The sequence below is a fragment of the Mercenaria mercenaria genome, chromosome 2, assembly GCF_021730395.1.
Source record: "Mercenaria mercenaria strain notata chromosome 2, MADL_Memer_1, whole genome shotgun sequence".
Classification (NCBI taxonomy): domain Eukaryota; kingdom Metazoa; phylum Mollusca; class Bivalvia; order Venerida; family Veneridae; genus Mercenaria; species Mercenaria mercenaria.
The window spans coordinates 65817466-65835474 of NC_069362.1; the positions used below are offsets into that span (position 1 = coordinate 65817466).

At 34.5% G+C, this 18009-nt stretch overlaps 1 protein-coding gene across 1 annotated transcript; it reads right to left on the minus strand.

Moving 5' to 3' along the window:
* Window positions 1-6200: 6200 nt before the first annotated feature.
* Window positions 6201-18004, minus strand: LOC128555195 (charged multivesicular body protein 6-B-like). The gene is made up of 8 exons (XM_053536804.1): window positions 17735-18004; window positions 16166-16275; window positions 15669-15756; window positions 14412-14498; window positions 13061-13126; window positions 11424-11504; window positions 9518-9587; window positions 6201-7980 (listed from the first exon to the last, which is right to left on the minus strand). The coding sequence occupies exons 1-8, from the start codon at window positions 17807-17809 to the stop codon at window positions 7925-7927; spliced, it is 633 nt and encodes a 210-aa protein (XP_053392779.1). The 5' UTR covers window positions 17810-18004; the 3' UTR covers window positions 6201-7924.
* Window positions 18005-18009: the final 5 nt, after the last annotated feature.

Sequence of the window (18009 nt, forward strand, 5' to 3'; positions counted from 1 at the left end):
GAGTTTCCGTTTTATTAGGATTAAAATCAACTAGCCAAGTTTTTGCCCAATGATGTATTTTACCGAGGTCAGAGTTGAGTTGAGATGCGGCGTCTTTTGGATCGTCAACTACTAGATATAAGCTTGTGTCATCGGCGAATAATCGAATGTTTGATTTAATATCTTTCACAATGTCGTTTATATAAATGAGAAAAAGAAGAGGCCCGAGGATCGAGCCCTGTGGCACCCCGGCCATTACGTTCCTCCATTTTGAATTTGAGTTTTTTAAGACTACGCGTTGTTTTCTAAATATGATGTAAACCACTGTAAAAGGGAATCCCTTATTCCAAAAGACGATAATTTATGTATTAATCCACGGTGCCAAACACGGTCAAACGCTTTTGAAATATCGCAGAAAACTATTCGTATCTCCTTGCCATCATCAAGAGCCTTGCAAATATCATTATAGATATAAACTAACTGATTTGTTGTAGAATCCCACGAATGAATCCGGAACTGAAATGGGCTAAGTAGATTTTGATTTATCAAATGATTATAAACATGCTTATGTACACAACGTTCCATTAATTTACCCACATAACTTAATAGAGATATAGGTCGATAATTTCCAGGATTAGAGGATCTGATTTTTTAAAAATTGGCGTAACATTTGCTTTTCCATTCATCTGGGAAGAAAGATTTCGCTAAAGAATGTTGAAATATTGCGAAAGGGACTTGAAAGTTCCACGGATGCCTCTTTTAAACAGTTTTGGGCTTATCTGGTCAGGGTCAGACGCTTTGGATGAGTCCATTTGATTAATGGCGTCGATAACATCTTGCCTCGAAATCTGCAAAGTAGATAAAAGAGTGTTTAAGGGTTGTTCAATATTCGGCAGAATTTTATTAGTATCATCTATATTTGACTGACTACAGAAATAATTGTTTAAAATATCCGCCTTTTCTGTATTTGTTGAGGCAGTCAGATCTCGGGTTATTAATGTTCGGATAGTATCAGTGTTTTTCTGGTTTTCAGTTATATTTTTTGCAATTTTAAACCACTCCTTGACAGTTAATGAATTATCATTAATCCTGTTTATAAGATTTAGTTTATAGTCCGCTTTTGCTTTTTTTTATTTGTTTCGTTACCTCATTCTAATTTTTCGAAATTTTGCCCATAATATTCAGTATTATTTTCTTTAGCTTTTTTGTGAGATCTGTTTCGCTTTCTAATTAGTTTACGGATATTACTCTTAAACCAAGGAACGTCGTTTGGGCGGATAGTTACTTCTTTATTCGGAATTGATTTCTTTGCGGCGTCTATAATGGTTTCGTTATGCTTAGTGCTATATGTTCCATATTATCATTTGAAAGAATAGAATCCCAGTGAACACTTCCTAAAATAGATCTGTAATTATTGAAATCCCCTTGGTCATATTTCCAAATATTTCTCTTAAAACTGTCATTTTTTCATTTTGTTTAGTTTTAAGACTAGAACAACGGGACAATGATATCTGGTAAGGTCAGAATAAATGGGTCATTTACAAAACTAGCTAGTATAGCTGTTGCTATTTTTTACAATAATTAAGTCTGTAACAGAGTACGAATTTTCCGTATAATGGGTAGGTTCTGTAATCAATTGTTCAAAATTATTAGACGCAACTAAATTGTCAATTTTATGTGAATGAGAGCCAGCTACGTTTATATTAAAATCGCCTGCTGTTAATTAATTTCAAGTTTGGTGTTATATGCCCTGTCAAAACTCTCTTCTATGAGTGACCAGTATTCGTTATTTGCATTCGGTGGTCGATAAAAAACCGCCTACTAATAGTTTTTTTATCATTTATATTTGTTTTCAATCCAGATAGCCTCTAATCCGTTGATCATGAGGTCATTTCGTATATTATTACCATGTAAGGTATCACGCAAATAGATTGCAACACCACCGCCAATTCTATCAACTCGATCTTTCTGAACGGGAGACCGAAGTTTGGAATTTTAAGGTCATTAACTGTCGAATCTGATGTAAGCCAAGTTTCTGAGAAAATCAATATATCATAGGATTGGGCTTCGATCTCGAGAAGATCTATTTTCGGACGAAGACTTTGAATGTTCAAATGCATTATACTAAGGCCATTTTTGAGAAGGTTTACAGATGAAGATGGACTAGAGAAAGAGTTATCTGGGGTGTTTGGTCCCGGATTTGGATGAACATCTCCTGACAAACGTATTAAAGTAGCAATCCAAATTGCAACCAATGATTGATATAGAATCGATTCTATTTTTATCAAAACCATGTCAAACTGCAGAAACCCATATATAAACAATTCTGTGAATGTTAATGTAATGTCAAATCGCAAAACGTTGTTTATAGCCTAAATAAGCCACAGCTATGATACGGTTTAAGATTGATACTATCTTGAGTCGTCGCCTCGATTCGCGCACGAGTTATGTTACGAGTAAAAAATGTGAAGTTCAAGCTTAACAAGAATAAATAGAACAGGTGCGCAAATGTAATCCCCCACGTGAGCCCCCACACCGAAGCCAGCGAGGACCAGAGCACAAAACATGACCACACAAGCCGACACAAAAATAGTACAGCAGCATATTCTCAAACAAAAAAATGGAAAGAACAAAAAACATAGCAAAAGGAAAAAAAAGAAGCATAAAAAGATGAGAGTTTCCTAAGGAAATATTAATTTGTGTGAAGTTATTTAGGATCGTAACTACTTTCGTTATTATGATTATCGTTGTAAACAATGCGAGCTACATGTACATCTTTACTTATAACATGTAATCACTGTCCAAAAAGTGAATATTTTATTAATTTTAATTATGCTATATTGAAGTTAAATGTCGCTTCTTTCAAGTAGAAGGTGAAAACAATATTTATATAGTAATATTTATATTATGAGTATTATAATCATTTCTTAAATTCTTTTTATAACCATAGCAAGTAAAATTGTATCTGGTATACATTACCATAGAATATCACTTCTTTCATACTAAACTTTGTATCATGGGTAACTTACGTTTGCTTTTGTCTTTAAAACACATGCATATTTCATACAAATATAATTTTGCATAGATAAATTATATACATTTTATGCATGATCCAATCGAACAGTATCCGTCGATACAAAAATGTCCGATAGTACAGTGACAAGAATTTTGTAAATAATACATGCCGTAAAATTACATTAGATATAACTTTACCATACACTTCGTAAGAGACAAAACATAGGCCTACTAGTACAGTATAATAAAATGTGAACAGTAAAACTAATAGAACATTCTATATTATTGATAAGAATAATATACTTTAATGACACTAACTAAACAGTATGAACATTACAAGCAAACAAGTGTATAGTCTTTAACACATATTCAAGATCACTATAATCTGATATGGGAAAAACCAATAATTCACTCCTTTAAAAATAGCATACTGACCGCTTGTCGGGTATATAAATAGCATATAGGCGAAGGTTGGGAGATTTAGAAAGACTGCACGTGGATATCGTGAGAGTAAAGTATAGTACAGAGAGGAATGCCATTCATTGGCAATTTCGTAGTAATAGTAATAAGTGTTATTCAAGCATGAATTTAATTAGAATACGTTAGAGTATTCTCAAAGATGACTATTTGATACAGAGAGTATGCAACCTTATAGTGCGTTTTACTTGAAATTTTATCTTGATGATCTTTAGGCCAAGTTTGGATCTGAGTTATGTGGGATCAAAAACTAGGTCACTAGGCCAGATCAAAGGAAAATCTTGTAAACATTCCAGAGTCCACAGTTTAAGTTTGAAACTTGTGAGAATTGGTCAGAATGTTTGTCTTGATGACTTATAGGTCAAGGTCGAATCTGGATCATCTGTAGTCAAAACCTAGGTCACTTGGTCAAGTCAAAGGAAAAGCTTGTTAAAGGCAATATTATGACCCTATCTTCATGAAATGTTGTCAGAATGTTTATCTTGATGATCTTCAGGCCAAGTTTGAATCTGGGTCATGTAGGAATAAAAACTAGATCACTAGGCCAGATCAAAGTTAAATCCTGTAGAGACCATATTTTAAGTTTGAAACTTATAAGAATGTTTGTCTTGATAAAATCTAGGTCAGTTTTGAATATGCGTCATCAGGGGTGAAAAACTAGGTCACCCGATCAAATCAAAGAAAATCTCTGTGTGTGTGTGCAATAGGGGCTGCATTTTTGACTGGATATTCGTGAAATTTGATCAGAATGATTTTCTTGACAAAATATAGATGAAGTTCCAATCTGGGTCATCTGGGGTCAAAAACTATATCACCTGGCTAAATCAAAGAAAAACCTTGTGTATACAATAGGGGCTGCATTTTTCATTTGATATGCATGAAACTTGGGTCAGAATGTTTCCATAAAATTTTGGAAGAATCTTTATCTGGGTCACGTGGGGTCAAAGGCTAGGTCAGCAGGTCAAAGCAAAGAAAAATCTTGTTTACACTCTAGGGGCCACATCTTTGATTTTATCTTCATAAAACTTGGTCAGAATGTATGTTAACATGAAGTCTTGGATGATTTTAAATCTTGGTCATGTGGGGTCAATAACTAGGTCACTAGGTCGTCAAAGTAAAGGTTGTTTACAGTCTATAGGCGACCTTTTTGCTCCAATCTTTCTGAAACTTTGTCAGAATGTTTGTTTTCATGAAATCTTGGATGAGTTCTAATCTGGGTCATGTGGGGTCAAGAACTAGGTCACTTGGTCAAATAATTGAAATTCTTGGTTATACTCGAGGCCACATTTTAATGAAAATTGGTTGGAATATTTGTCTCAATGAAGCCCCATGTGGTTCTGGGACGATCTGTGTATGAAAAGAATTGGAACCATTGCCTTACCCTTGCATGATCCTAAGAGGTGACTAATAGGGTCTTAACACTTGGTTTTGCTGTAACTCTGTGATTCCAGCAGGTATGCAAATTTTGATTCCATACCTCATGTTTTTTTGTTTTTTTTTTATGTAAATGGGGTGTGGAACCAAAATTTGTAGTCCTGTTTGGCGCCATATAACCTATACTATGTTGGTGCGCCGTAAAACCCAAATAAATAAATTAATGTCTCCATGAAATCACTAGGTCAAACAAGTTTACACTGTTATGGTATGTTACTCAGGTGAGCGATCTTGGCCCTCTTGTTTTATAAGTTTTGAATTAAAATATTTTAAAATGGAGTGAATTTTCAAAAATATTTGCCTCTGAAAATTACAGGCCTGGCACCTTAGCGGGTGCTGAAGGAATTAATTAGTTGTGTGCATCATGACAATTGGAAACTCGCATACGAGAGGTCCTTTTCAGTAATGCTCTGGTTAAAAATTTGGCAGTATAGTACCATGGGTGAAAACTGCTTTAAAAGCCTAGCTTGTTTTGTTAAATATCGACAGGAAAGCTAAAGTTTCCCACATGATTCCATCACAAGTGCTGCAGAGACGGAACAGGAATGGACACTGCATTTGAATGGACACTGCATTTGCAAAGTGTTCCGGCATGATATGTGACCATACTGAAAATGGTGTCAGTTTACAATGTAACTTGTAGAGTTAAAGCATGACATGTGAATTCTTGGCACTTCATTGAGCAGTTATCGATCACATGGTGATCCATATAATTTGACATTTACCACAAACAGTGATTTCGTTTTTTTTAAAAAACGACCTACAAAGCACTTTTTTTTTTGGATTTAACGTCGCACCGACACATGATAGGTCATATGGCGACTTTCCAGCTTTAATGGTGGAGGAAGACCCCAGGTGCCCCTCCGTGCATTATTTCATCACAAGCGGGCACCTGGGTAGAACCACCGACCTTCCGTAAGCCAGCTGGATGGCTTCCTCAGATGATGAATTCAACGCTCCGAGTGAGGCTTGAACCCACAGCGATGAGGGGCAAGTGATTTGAAGTCAGCGACCTACAAAGCACAAGAAATCTAAAACTTCAGAGCAGAAATTGTTTTTCCTTTCGGTTGCCATGAAGCTAACCACTCAAGAAACATACCTGTTTGATTGAAACTGACTTGGTTTGGAAGGAGATGTTCTTTAAAGAAATTACTGACGACAGACAACCAAACGGATGTACAGACAATGGACATCCAACCTTCCTAAATGCTCATCTTAATATGCACTACATGCTCAGGAGAAAAAATCCCAATAGGGAACATAATATATAATTAAACGAGAACAAAATATTCATATATGTATTTGTATCATTTATTAGTTATGCCATCAAAATGACGTAAAATATGTGTCAATGTATACAAAAAATTTAACAATGATTTTTTGTAGTCAATGCAAGATAGATGTACAAGATTAAATCGTGACTAATGCGTAATTATAAATAAGGATATAATATTATAATAAATAAAACATGCAATCAGAAAGCCTCCTAAAGATACCAATGCTCTCATGATAAGGGCCAGGCATTACGTAAATATCACATGCATCTGAGTGTGTTGGCAGAACTTGTGAACCCAAGAAATTTTATGTCAATCGAGGGGCTATTTATCAAAATGAAAGATAGACAAGTGAGATGACAAAATGAAAACTTATTTTTATAATTTCAAAAAAAATGTAGTAAACTGATTACTGGAAAACCTGTTATCTGCATTTAGGAGTTTGCTATTATGACATTATTACATGGGTAACATTAACATTTTCTATTGGGGAAACCTCAAATCAATGTTTGGACTGTGTTATTTTTAAAGATATGCTATCTGAAGTTACATTTCCTGCTGGGTAAATTATATCAGTTTAGACTGTGCTATTTTTAGAGGAGTACCAACATGATGTTACATGAAAAACATTGAGAAATATGAAATATACAAGCACAGGAATTTTATATAGGGAAATGTTTGTGAGATATAATAGTAAATATGCATAGCAAAGTGCTTGTCCTGTTTGCTATTTTCAACTATGGTGATCAATGCTTAAACCCCACCACAGACTCAGACACTGGCAATCATAAAACAACAAAGCTAAAATCTGACTAATAAATGAATGAATGCTATTTAGCATTTGCCCAAATATATAATACAGCATATTAAATTTGTATGTTTATTTCAAAGATCAAAATAGGTATCAATGAGGCAGCTACTGGTGAAAATGTTGAATGAAACAAAAATTAATATCAAATATAGAGTGAACAAATTTTCTTTTTATTTCAATACTTTCAATGAAATTTATTTGCACAATGTAGCAGTGCAAAACACCATGACATTACAATGTTGATAAATATACAATGTAACAAAGAAAAAATACATTCTACTGATTCAAATATGAAGTGGATGTAAATTATCTAACTGTTAGGAGAAATTAGGTTCATCTACAACTTAAGGGATGTTTGTTTTAAATCAATGACAGAAAATATTATAAACCCCTGATGAAGGCTAGGCCACACAGTTCTTTTTTCCTGTTCTGTGACCCAGTGTCAGTGCTAGTGATAGGTATATTGTAGATACAAAACATTTTCTTTGACATATAACCAAATATCTGAATTTTTCTGCCAATTTCTTGAGAGACTTAAAAGCTGTGATAAAAGAACTTACCGGTATCACAGAGTGAAGTTATGCTAGTGAAAGTATAAATAAACATCAAAGGATATAATAATAAAGGTATTTCCAGCAAATAAAATGCACAAAATATATACATAACACAGACAAAAAAGGGTACAGCCATAACAAGCTCACAATGTAAGGTTCATTCCATGTATACTGTAAATGACAAGTTTATGAGTTAATGAATCATTTTTCTGTTGTAATTCAATCCCACACTGGTATTTCAAAGTCATATGTACAGTCACAAATGTGACAACATTTTGTTCATAGGATACCAGCATACAGCAAGTATACAACTATATATCACATGATTTGTAGATACAAGTATTACAATAATTTTATAATTAACTAAATTCCTGAGAGGGTCATGATGCCAACATGGCTTCAGGTGATCGTTTTTCTTTCCTTGCCTTGACTTTCTCTGAAATTAGACAAAAAAAAAGATACAATGAGTTTAGTTTATAACTACTCGTGTTGACTTTTGATCCTTTTTATTCCCTTTCTAGTACTGTTGAAAACAAACTTGATCCTTTTCTTCATGCAAAAACAAATCTCAGCTTTGACCATAGATGTAAGTTACAACCTATATGATGGAACATTTATGGCGAGTAGTAACTACGTAAAAAGGAACAGACACAAAATATACCTATCTTACATATGAGCCGTGCCATGAGAAAACCATCATAGTGGGTTTGCGACCAGCATGGATCCAGACCAGCCTGCGCATCCGCGCAGTCTGGTCAGGATCCATGCTGTTCGCTTTCAAAGCCTATTGGAATTAGAGAAACTGTTAGCGAACAGCATGGATCCTGACCAGACTGCGCGGATGCGCAGGCTGGTCTGGATCCATGCTGGTCGCAAACCCACTATGTTGGTTTTCTCATGGCACGGCTCATATGAGATCAACATACAACCTGAACCCTGAACCAGCATGGCTGAAATTTGTATTCTGCATGTCATCTCATTATGGCAAACTTTTGTGCCAAGATATTTAACAAGAACTGTCGTAGGAGAAAGTACACTTGATAAAACAAGTGATGATGTGGCACAACTGTTTTACATCTGAATCAACCAATTTTGTAATAACACAGGGTGAAATTGTATCAAGATTTTAACCTGAAATACTAAATAAAAGTTTAGTTCACACTAATTTATTTTAGATTGCAAAGCAGGTTCTACAACTAAAATTAATCACTCTTGACACCTCATTCCTGATGGAATCCATCACCACGAGGATATGAAAGAAGAGAAGCCAGTTTCTTTTTTAATGCTGAGCTCAAAGCATGGGAGCTACCATATATGGCCAGTTTTTGAATTTTCTAACAGCAACTACTATTTTTGTGACCAGTGACAAACCTTCATTATTCTAGTAACAAAACGTCACAAAAAATGGTTTTTGAAAACTGTCTGAAATTTATAGATTTTTGACAAAACCTTTGATTCTATTTTCTTGGTAATGTAAGTAACAAAAGGTAACATCCCTATATAACTCTAGTAACAAAAAAGTCACAAACAGTCACATACTGGAATTCACTGATTTTTGACAAAACCTCTGATTCTATTTTCAGATAATAAAGGATTGTTACCTTTCCCAAGAGTAATTTTAACAGGAACTGGTGGTATTTGTGTGAAACTAAGTTCTGGCTTTCTGTTACTAGATTATAGAGTGTTTGTTACAGGTAACAAATATACAACTACTTGTATAAAAACTCAGATTTGAGCCATATCTAGGAGCTACAGGTACCATTTTTCACATCTTTGGTATGACATGGCAGAGGATCAAACCAATGACGTCTACACTCTAAGCTGACTCATAATTCTACATCCGTTGCACGAATTTGAACCACAGCTGTTAGGAGAAAGCTATTCAAAGTCAATGGCCGTAAAAAAATCCACCACATTGGTACCATTCAAAATTAGAAAACATTAGTGACAAGTATGATATGTATGTCCCATACCTTCTGGTTCCTGGCCTGGTACATCAGGCAGCTCTGGTACACCTTCATCCTCAACTGCAGGCAGGGATTGCTGAAATAAAGCAAATAGGTTTTAAACAAATAAATAATAGAAAAGTTACATTATTATTGTAAGAATGGCTAATGTTATATATAACGTCAAGTAGTTATACTGGTGAAATGAAGAACAGATTTAAGCTACATTATTCAGGAATTCATAACTCTAATGACAATATGAACTATTGTGTGAATATTTGTACATTCCTTGCTCATTTGAAACTAGAGGAAGATAGTTAAAACTCCATACCTAATAACAATACAGGTAATGTAAATTGTTGTGATCATGACCGTTATCATCCAAGTATGACCTTGATCTTGAACCTTGTAATTTTGTCTTGACAAGGTCAACAACTGAAGTGTGTTTAAAGAAAATCCTTCAAGCGTTATATAAAATATGGAGCAGACAAGAAATAAAGCTTTTTGACCTCTGACCTCTAACTGTAACCTTAACCTTGATCTTGTGACCTGGATCATGCATGATTCTCGTTGTGTTATGATGAAGCAGTTATATGTGTAAACCATATAAAAGCAATTTGACCTTTGATCTAGTGACTTGTATCATGCAATCTGCATGTAGTCTAGATAAGGTTAACAATTTAAAATACTTCTTTTATAAAAATCCTTCCAATGGTTTATAAGATATGGAGCAGAAACAAAGTTAAGGCATCTTACATAATAATAATTTGACCTCTAAGTGTGTCCCTGACCTTTGACCTAGTGACCTGCATGGATGAACATTGCCATAACAAATCAAGTCCTTTTTTTTCTAAACCTACCTATATACCAGTGTTCAAAACAACTGATAATGAAAATTTTTAGTCAAGCGATTAGTGACCCCGACTTTCATAGAGGAACTTATATTTGTCCTCCGTTTTTTGTTGTTAGGTTACATGGAAATTTGTAATAAGGTTACATAGTCCAATTTGGAATGCGTTGTAATTATTATAGAAAAACATTGTATAGTTGTATGGTCATGCAAAAAGGTAAACAAGAGCACCGCCTAGCGGGTGCTGACGCTCATCTGATTTTTATTGTGTAATAGAAATATTGTCCTACCCATGATTTTCTAAGTCTAAAAAGGGCCATCATTCTTGCAAAAAGCAGAATAGAGTTATGTTTCTTGATGTACAGTGTCCACTTATGATGGTGAAAAACTGTTGCAAGTTTTAAAGCAATAGCTTTGATAGTTTATGAGAAAAGTTGACTTAAACATAATACTCAACCAAGAACATGATTTTCTAAGTCCAAAAGGGGCAATAATTATTGCAAAAAGCAGGATGGAGTTATGTTTCTTGCTGTACAGGGTCAACTTATGATGGTGAACAAGTGTTGCAAGTTTTAAAGCAATAGCTTTGATAGTTTAGGATAAAAGCTGACCTAAACATAAAACTTAACCAAGAAAACTGATTTTCTAAGTCCAAAAGGGGCAATAAATCTTGCAAAAAGCAAGATGGAGTTAAGTTTCTTGATGTACAGGGTCTGCTTATGATGGTGAACAAGTATTCCAAGTTTCAAAGCAATAGCTTTGATAGTTTAGGAGAAAAGTTGACCTAAACATAAAACTTAACCAAGAAATCTGATATTTTCTAAGTACAAAAGGGGCCATAAATCTTGCAAAAAGCAAGATGGAGTAATGTTTCTTGCTATACAGGATCAGCTTATGATGATGAACAAGAATTCCAAGTTTCAAAGCAATAGCTTTGATAGTTTAGGAGAAAAGCTGACCTAAACATAAAACTTAACTGCCGACGCCGACGCCGACAACCGCTCAAGTGATGACAATAACTCATCATTTTTTTTCAAAAAATTAGATGAGCTAAAAAAGAAACTGACATGTAGATTTATTTACCTTAATAATTTCATCTAATTCTGAGAGCACATCATCCTCATCTTCCTGTGTGAGACCTCCAGACAATAAATCATCTATCTCCTGTAATAACATCACAATTTAACTTTTTATTCCATTACTTTATAACAGAAGAGTCCTGTGAAAAAGATCAGAGTTTGAAAACACCTCAGATCAAAACTAAAAGGTGTTTTTGTCACACAAACATATGGCTCCCCCTATGTATTCTATTTTTAGCTATGGCAAAGCAGAAGATGCCAGCGATATGCACAACTAGGCTTGGCACTGATCACTCCTGTGAAGTTTCATCGAAATTCAGCCAGCAGTTTGCCCTGTGAAAGCTGGACAAGATTTTTCTACCTTTAGCTCTGGCATCCATTTTGTGCAGCAAAGCAGAACATACCAGCAATATGCACAACTGGGGCTGGTACTGATCACTCCTGTGAAGTTTCACTGAAATCCAGCCAGCAGTTTGACCTGTGAAAACCGGACAAGATTTTTCTGCCTTTAGCTCTGGCGGCCATTTTGTGCAGCAAAGTGGAACATGTCAGCAATTTTCACAACTAGGCTTGGTAATGATCACTCCTGTGAAGTTTCATCGAAATCTGTCCAGCAGTTTGACCTATAAAGGCTGGACAAGATTTTTCTATTTTTAGCTCTGGTGGCCATTTTGTGCAGCGAAGCAGAACATGCTGGCAATATGCACAACTGGGCTTGGTAATGATCACTCCTGTGAAGTTTCATCAAAATCTGTCCAGCAGTTTGACCTATGAAAGTTGGACAAGATTTTTCTATTTTTAGCTCTGGTGGCCATTTTGTGCAGCGAAGTGGAACATGCCAGTGATATGCACAACTAGGGTTGATACTGATCACTCCTGTGAAGTTTTGTTGAAATCGTGCCAGCAGTTTGACCTGTGAAAGCTGGACAAGATTTTTTCTATCTTTAGCTCTGGCGGCTATTTTATTCAGGGAAGCGGAGCGTGTTGGCGATACACAACTAGGCTTGATATTGATCACTCCTGTGAAGTTTCATTGAAATCCGGCTAGCAGTTTGACCTGTGAAAGCCGGACAAGATTTTTCTATTTTTAGCTCTTGTGGCCATTCTGTGAAGCAAAGCAGAACATGCCAGCGATATGCACAACTGGGGTTGGTACTGATCACTCCTGTGAAGTTTCATCCAAATCGGGACAGAAGTTTGACCTGTGAAAGCCAGACAAGCGTAATGCGGACGGACAGCAAAGGCAAAAACAATAATAAAAATAAATAAATAAAAAATCAGTTGCCCTAAACAGCATTGTTTAAAGATGAATGATAACTTGTATTTATACCAAACTTACACTACATCCATTTCATGTTATGTGCCTTACATACAAATCACAGCCACTTAAGGGTACAAAAATGTATCCCTTATCAGTTCAGTGACGTTACCTGACTTGAGAGAGATCTCTGATTATGTTGAAGAACAGAGACTATGTTAGATAATCTAAACATTGATGCTTATATAAATATTATTACAGAATTTAGTAGAACATTAAATAGTAGTTTATTAAAGTGAACAGTTGTTATCGTTGCCACCGTTGTTGCTGTTCTACCACAAACCAAGTGTTGAATTGGTAGAATATAAAAAACTGTTACGAACCTGTTGATATTCTGCTGCCTCTCGAGTTTCTTCCATGATCTTCTCAACTGTCTCAATTGAGAACATCTGTGAACATAATTTATTGAGAACATATTTGTATATTAGTTAATGAAAACATCTGCAAACATTATTTACCGATAACATCTATAAGCATAATACATTAAGAACATCTAGAAATATATTGCTGACATCCATAAACATGTTATTTAGAACATCTATGGATACAATTTACAAAAAACATCTGTGAACACAATTCATTGAGAACATATGTGGACAAAACACAGAGAAAACATATGCAAACATTTATATTGAAAATATATGTAATCATGATTTATTGAAAATATCTGTTGATACAGCTTTCATCTCATGTATATTTTCTGTCATGAATGATGCACCTAAGAAGTCAGTATTTACCCTTGTCAGTTAAAACTGATGCACTTGTGCAGTCAGTATCTGACTTTGTCAGTTATAAATGATGCACCTATGCAGGCAGTATTTGACCTTGTCAGTTATAGATAATGCACCTGTGCTGTGTTTGACTTGTCAGTTATAACCAACGCACCTGTGCTGCCACTATTTGGCCTATCAGTTATATATGTGCTGTCAGTGTTTGAACTGTCAGTTATAAAAGATGCACCTTTGCTGTCAGTATTTGACACACCTGTGCTGTCAGTATTTGACCTGTCAGTTTAGATAATGCACCTGTTTCTGTAAGTGTTTTACCAGTCAGTTATAACCAATGCACATGTGCTGTCAATATTTGGCCTATCAGTTATAAATGTGCTGTCAGTTTTAAATGATGCACCTGTGCTGTCAGTGTTTGACCTGTCAATTATAAATAAAACACCTGTGCTGTCAGTGTTTGACCTGTCAGTTATCAATCATGCACCTGTGAAATTAGCATTTGACCTTGCAGTTATCAAAAATGCACCTGTGTAATTAGTATTTGACCTGTCAGTTATCAATATTGCACCTGTGCAATTAATATTGACTTGGCCGATATCAATTATGCACCTGTGCAATTTGGTATTTGACCTGTCAGTTACAACTGATACACCTGTGCAATAAGTATTTGACCTGTCAGTTATCAATGATGCACTAAATTGAATAACATTTTGACTTACTCATGTACAATGTATACTACACATTTCAAAACTATCTGATACAAATATGTTGAATGATGTTACTCATAAAACCTGTTTGCTGTAGCTGCTCGATCTAAATTAGACTAGTCCACTTTTCTTAATATTTGGAAGGGTTTGTCACAGATGTTTAAAAGAGTCTGTATTAAAAAATATTTTCAATACAATCTGATGTAGTTGCTTGTTTGACTGTATTAATCAATACATACCTCGTGTAATTTTTTAAGGGACTCGTTACCCGCCTGTAAACCTTTCACAACCTGTGCTTCTATCTGGGCAAACTCAAGATCATGTACCTAAAACAAGAAACGTTAATACATGTATATTGAAATAATATTATATATTTCTTACAGTAACACTCTTTGGAACTAAGAAATCTTCCTATTAATTATAATGCTTTTTTCAGACAGTTCACAAAATTAATTTAAGTCAATATCTGTCTAATGACAGCATGTTCAACTATTTGAGACCATTCCACTTATGAAGAGTTTGAAAACATTCAGTACATGCACAACAGTTCTCGAGAAATCTACTTACATTAGAAACATTTACCAAAACTTCTAAGTGAACCAAGTGGCCGGCAGAACAGAACCTTGAGTATCCAAAAATGCTTATCAAGATATCACTAATGATGCTGAAGACATGTATTAAGTTTAAAAGATTTTCACCTAGTAGTTTTTTGAAAACCTGCTTACATTATAAAACTTCTGTGATGTGGATACAGATGAAAGGTTGATTACAAAAGCTATTCTAAAATTTTTAAAAGTCAAGCTAAAACGGATTTCATTTCAAGACTTGATTTCCAATTTAGCTTTTTCGAATGACAATGAAGAAATGATTACATCTATGTATATGCAGTGTAATTTCTTTCTGCTGAAAGTTGAAAGTTTAAATATTCTCAAATGGGTGCTTCTAAAATCAATGAATAAATAACCAGTCAGGGGTGTAACTGTTTCCAGTTATCGCAGTTTATAACCCATTTGAGTTACTGCTTATTCTTTCATAACTTGTTTCAGTTATATCATTGAATATTACAAAGCCCTCCTGTGCCAATTCCTCATTTTGAATGAGACTAATGCAATTTTTTCCTGAATCCTTGAACTTTTATCTTTCCAGCTATGCAGTAAAATTTTTTTACGCAAGGCTGATAAAGCTTTACGCAAAAGATTTAAAGCTATAAAACTCTTAACATCCCATTATGCTTATCAGGTCACGGTCAGACTAAAAGAGAATTTAATTAACCACAGTTTGCTACTAATTTTACTTTAAAGCCAAATTAAAGGTCAATTTGTGAGAACAGCAAAAATACTTTTTTTGAATAACTTAACCGAGTTAACTATATTTTATAAGTAATACAGGTTATAAAATGCTTGAAAAAGTAACTGAAATAGGTTACATAACTTAAAACAGTTACACCCCTGACTGATAATAGAACAAAGAGAAAACAATGTAAGTTAATGTATAACCATTCTGTCAATATTTTCCAACTGTCCATCCATTTTCTCTATCTGTGTTTCTCCAAATTTCTTATGTCTTAGAAGCCGCTTAGCTTTCCTAAAAATGAATAGATAAAACTACATGTAAGTAAAAATCTTATCTGTGCTTTGTGCATGGTATAATTTAATCTCACTGAGGTAAACAATTTTGCAAAACATGTACAAACTTACATAAAACAAGTCAAAGTTACACATTACAGCCAGGAGAAGATCAGACCAACCAATTCAAGCATACAAATAGATAAAAGAAGAGCAGTCTAATGACTGCAATATTCAATAGATTTACTTTTTCTTAAATCCAGCCTTCAGGAAGGTTTTCTGATGGAAATGGATTTTTTTCTGCAAGTGCATGTGATATATTGTGTTGTATATTTATACCATATTCCATAGTTAAATCTCACCAATTTCTAAGACAGAATGAAAAATACAAATCACAACAACAATCAATTATGTTGTTCAATACTTACTCTTTTTTACCCTCTTTTAAAAACTGCCGTGCTCTTTCTCTTTCTTTCTCCATCTGAAGGGTTATTTTCTTCTTGAGCTGTTTCAACTTGTCTCTCTGCTGTTTCAATTCCTACAAGAATACACCATTGACTAAGCTTTCTGCGAGTACATAAAATTATGAGTTCAATATAAGTAACACCTTTATCAAGTCGATCAATAACAGGTTTTCCTGCATGTCCAACAGGAGTTTCCTGTGTTTTTGCCTGTGTTCAAAAAACTTATCTGACACCCCATGCTTTATGATGATTCACATGCGGATATATAAAATGTGTTAAATTTACAAGCTACTATAACAAAGCAGTGCTTAAAAGAAAATCTTTTGTTTTAATTTATTTTATTGAGTTGAAGGAGTGCATGGAAATTTCTGGCTCTAGGGAGCCTGTTTTGTGGTATTTTGGAAGAGCTTCATTATCACCTTATTAGCAATTTTTATCTAGTCAATTCAGTAAATGGATCTGTCAAAAGCAATATGTATAACCAAATGTTACATTAAGGATTGTCCTACTCAAATATCTTCTATTTTCTCTATTGATGTGTTTGACACAGCAGCATGAAACAGAAGTATTTAAATAATGCTTTAATCCTGAGATAAATACTTCCGTGAATTTGATAAACAGTAATTATTATTCCATTTATCTGTTTGTTTTTTGTGTGTTTCTTTTTGGGTTTAACGCCATTTTTCAACAGTATTTCAGTCATGTAACGGCGGGCAGTTATCCTAAGCAGTGTTCCTGGATTCTGTACAAGTACAAACCTGGTCTCCGCAAGTAACTGCCAACTTCCCACATGAATTATCGGAGGTGGAGGACGAATGATTTCAAACACAATGTCTTTTATCAAATTGTCACAGAGAACATACGCCCCACCGGGGAACGAACTCTTGACCCCGCGATCCGTAGACCAACGCTCTCCCTACTGAGCTAAGCGGGCAGGCTTAATTCCATTTATGTGTAGTAATGGAAACTTTTGTATCAATTTCGTGTATTTCATGGGACCGAAGGATTAAAATAATACATATATATTTTAGACTAAGATATTATGCTTACAAATTGCTGAATCAGTTTTATTTATAAATTAAATTTAAGTAAGTAACAGTGACTATTGAAAAATTATAATATTTTACATTCAGTATGTCTCCCACCGGAGTGAGCGCAATTTCATATATAAAAAAAAAACAACAACAACATAATACTGGCAAAAAATGACAGCCTTTCCCAGGCAATCACATACACTGGTAACACAGCACAAGTTTATCAGACCTCTAGACTACAGCCCCTTCCTATACATAAAATTTTAGCACCTATTTCACTTTAAAAAAGCATTTAATGTTTGGCATGTTTGATAATCTGTACCAAGCAATTTGGACTCACTAGTCTCTAGTTGCAATGTAGATGTAGCTACATTTGGAACAGTACGATAATTTTGTGCACGAATTATAAAGCATTTTTAACACATTTTCGCGATGTGTGTATAAATAATATTTTTCATAAAGGTAAAGTTTCTTTAGCAAAAGAATCATTAAAAGTTACCAATACTGCTTTGTCTTGCTCTGTCACCCTGGATTCTGTCTTTTTACTTTCCTTTTTTCCAAAGAGATTGCCCATTATTGATGATGACTGTATGCTCTTCGATAAAATGTGTAGAAAGAGCGTTCAAAACAAAGCTAGATTGCACTTTAGCGACTTTATCTTTTATTTGCAGGTTTTGCCGTCTAAATAACACTGATAAGCTTATTAAACGCCAAAATTTACAGAATTTTGGCACTACATAAACATCCGGAAGTTTACATTCACAATAATTATTA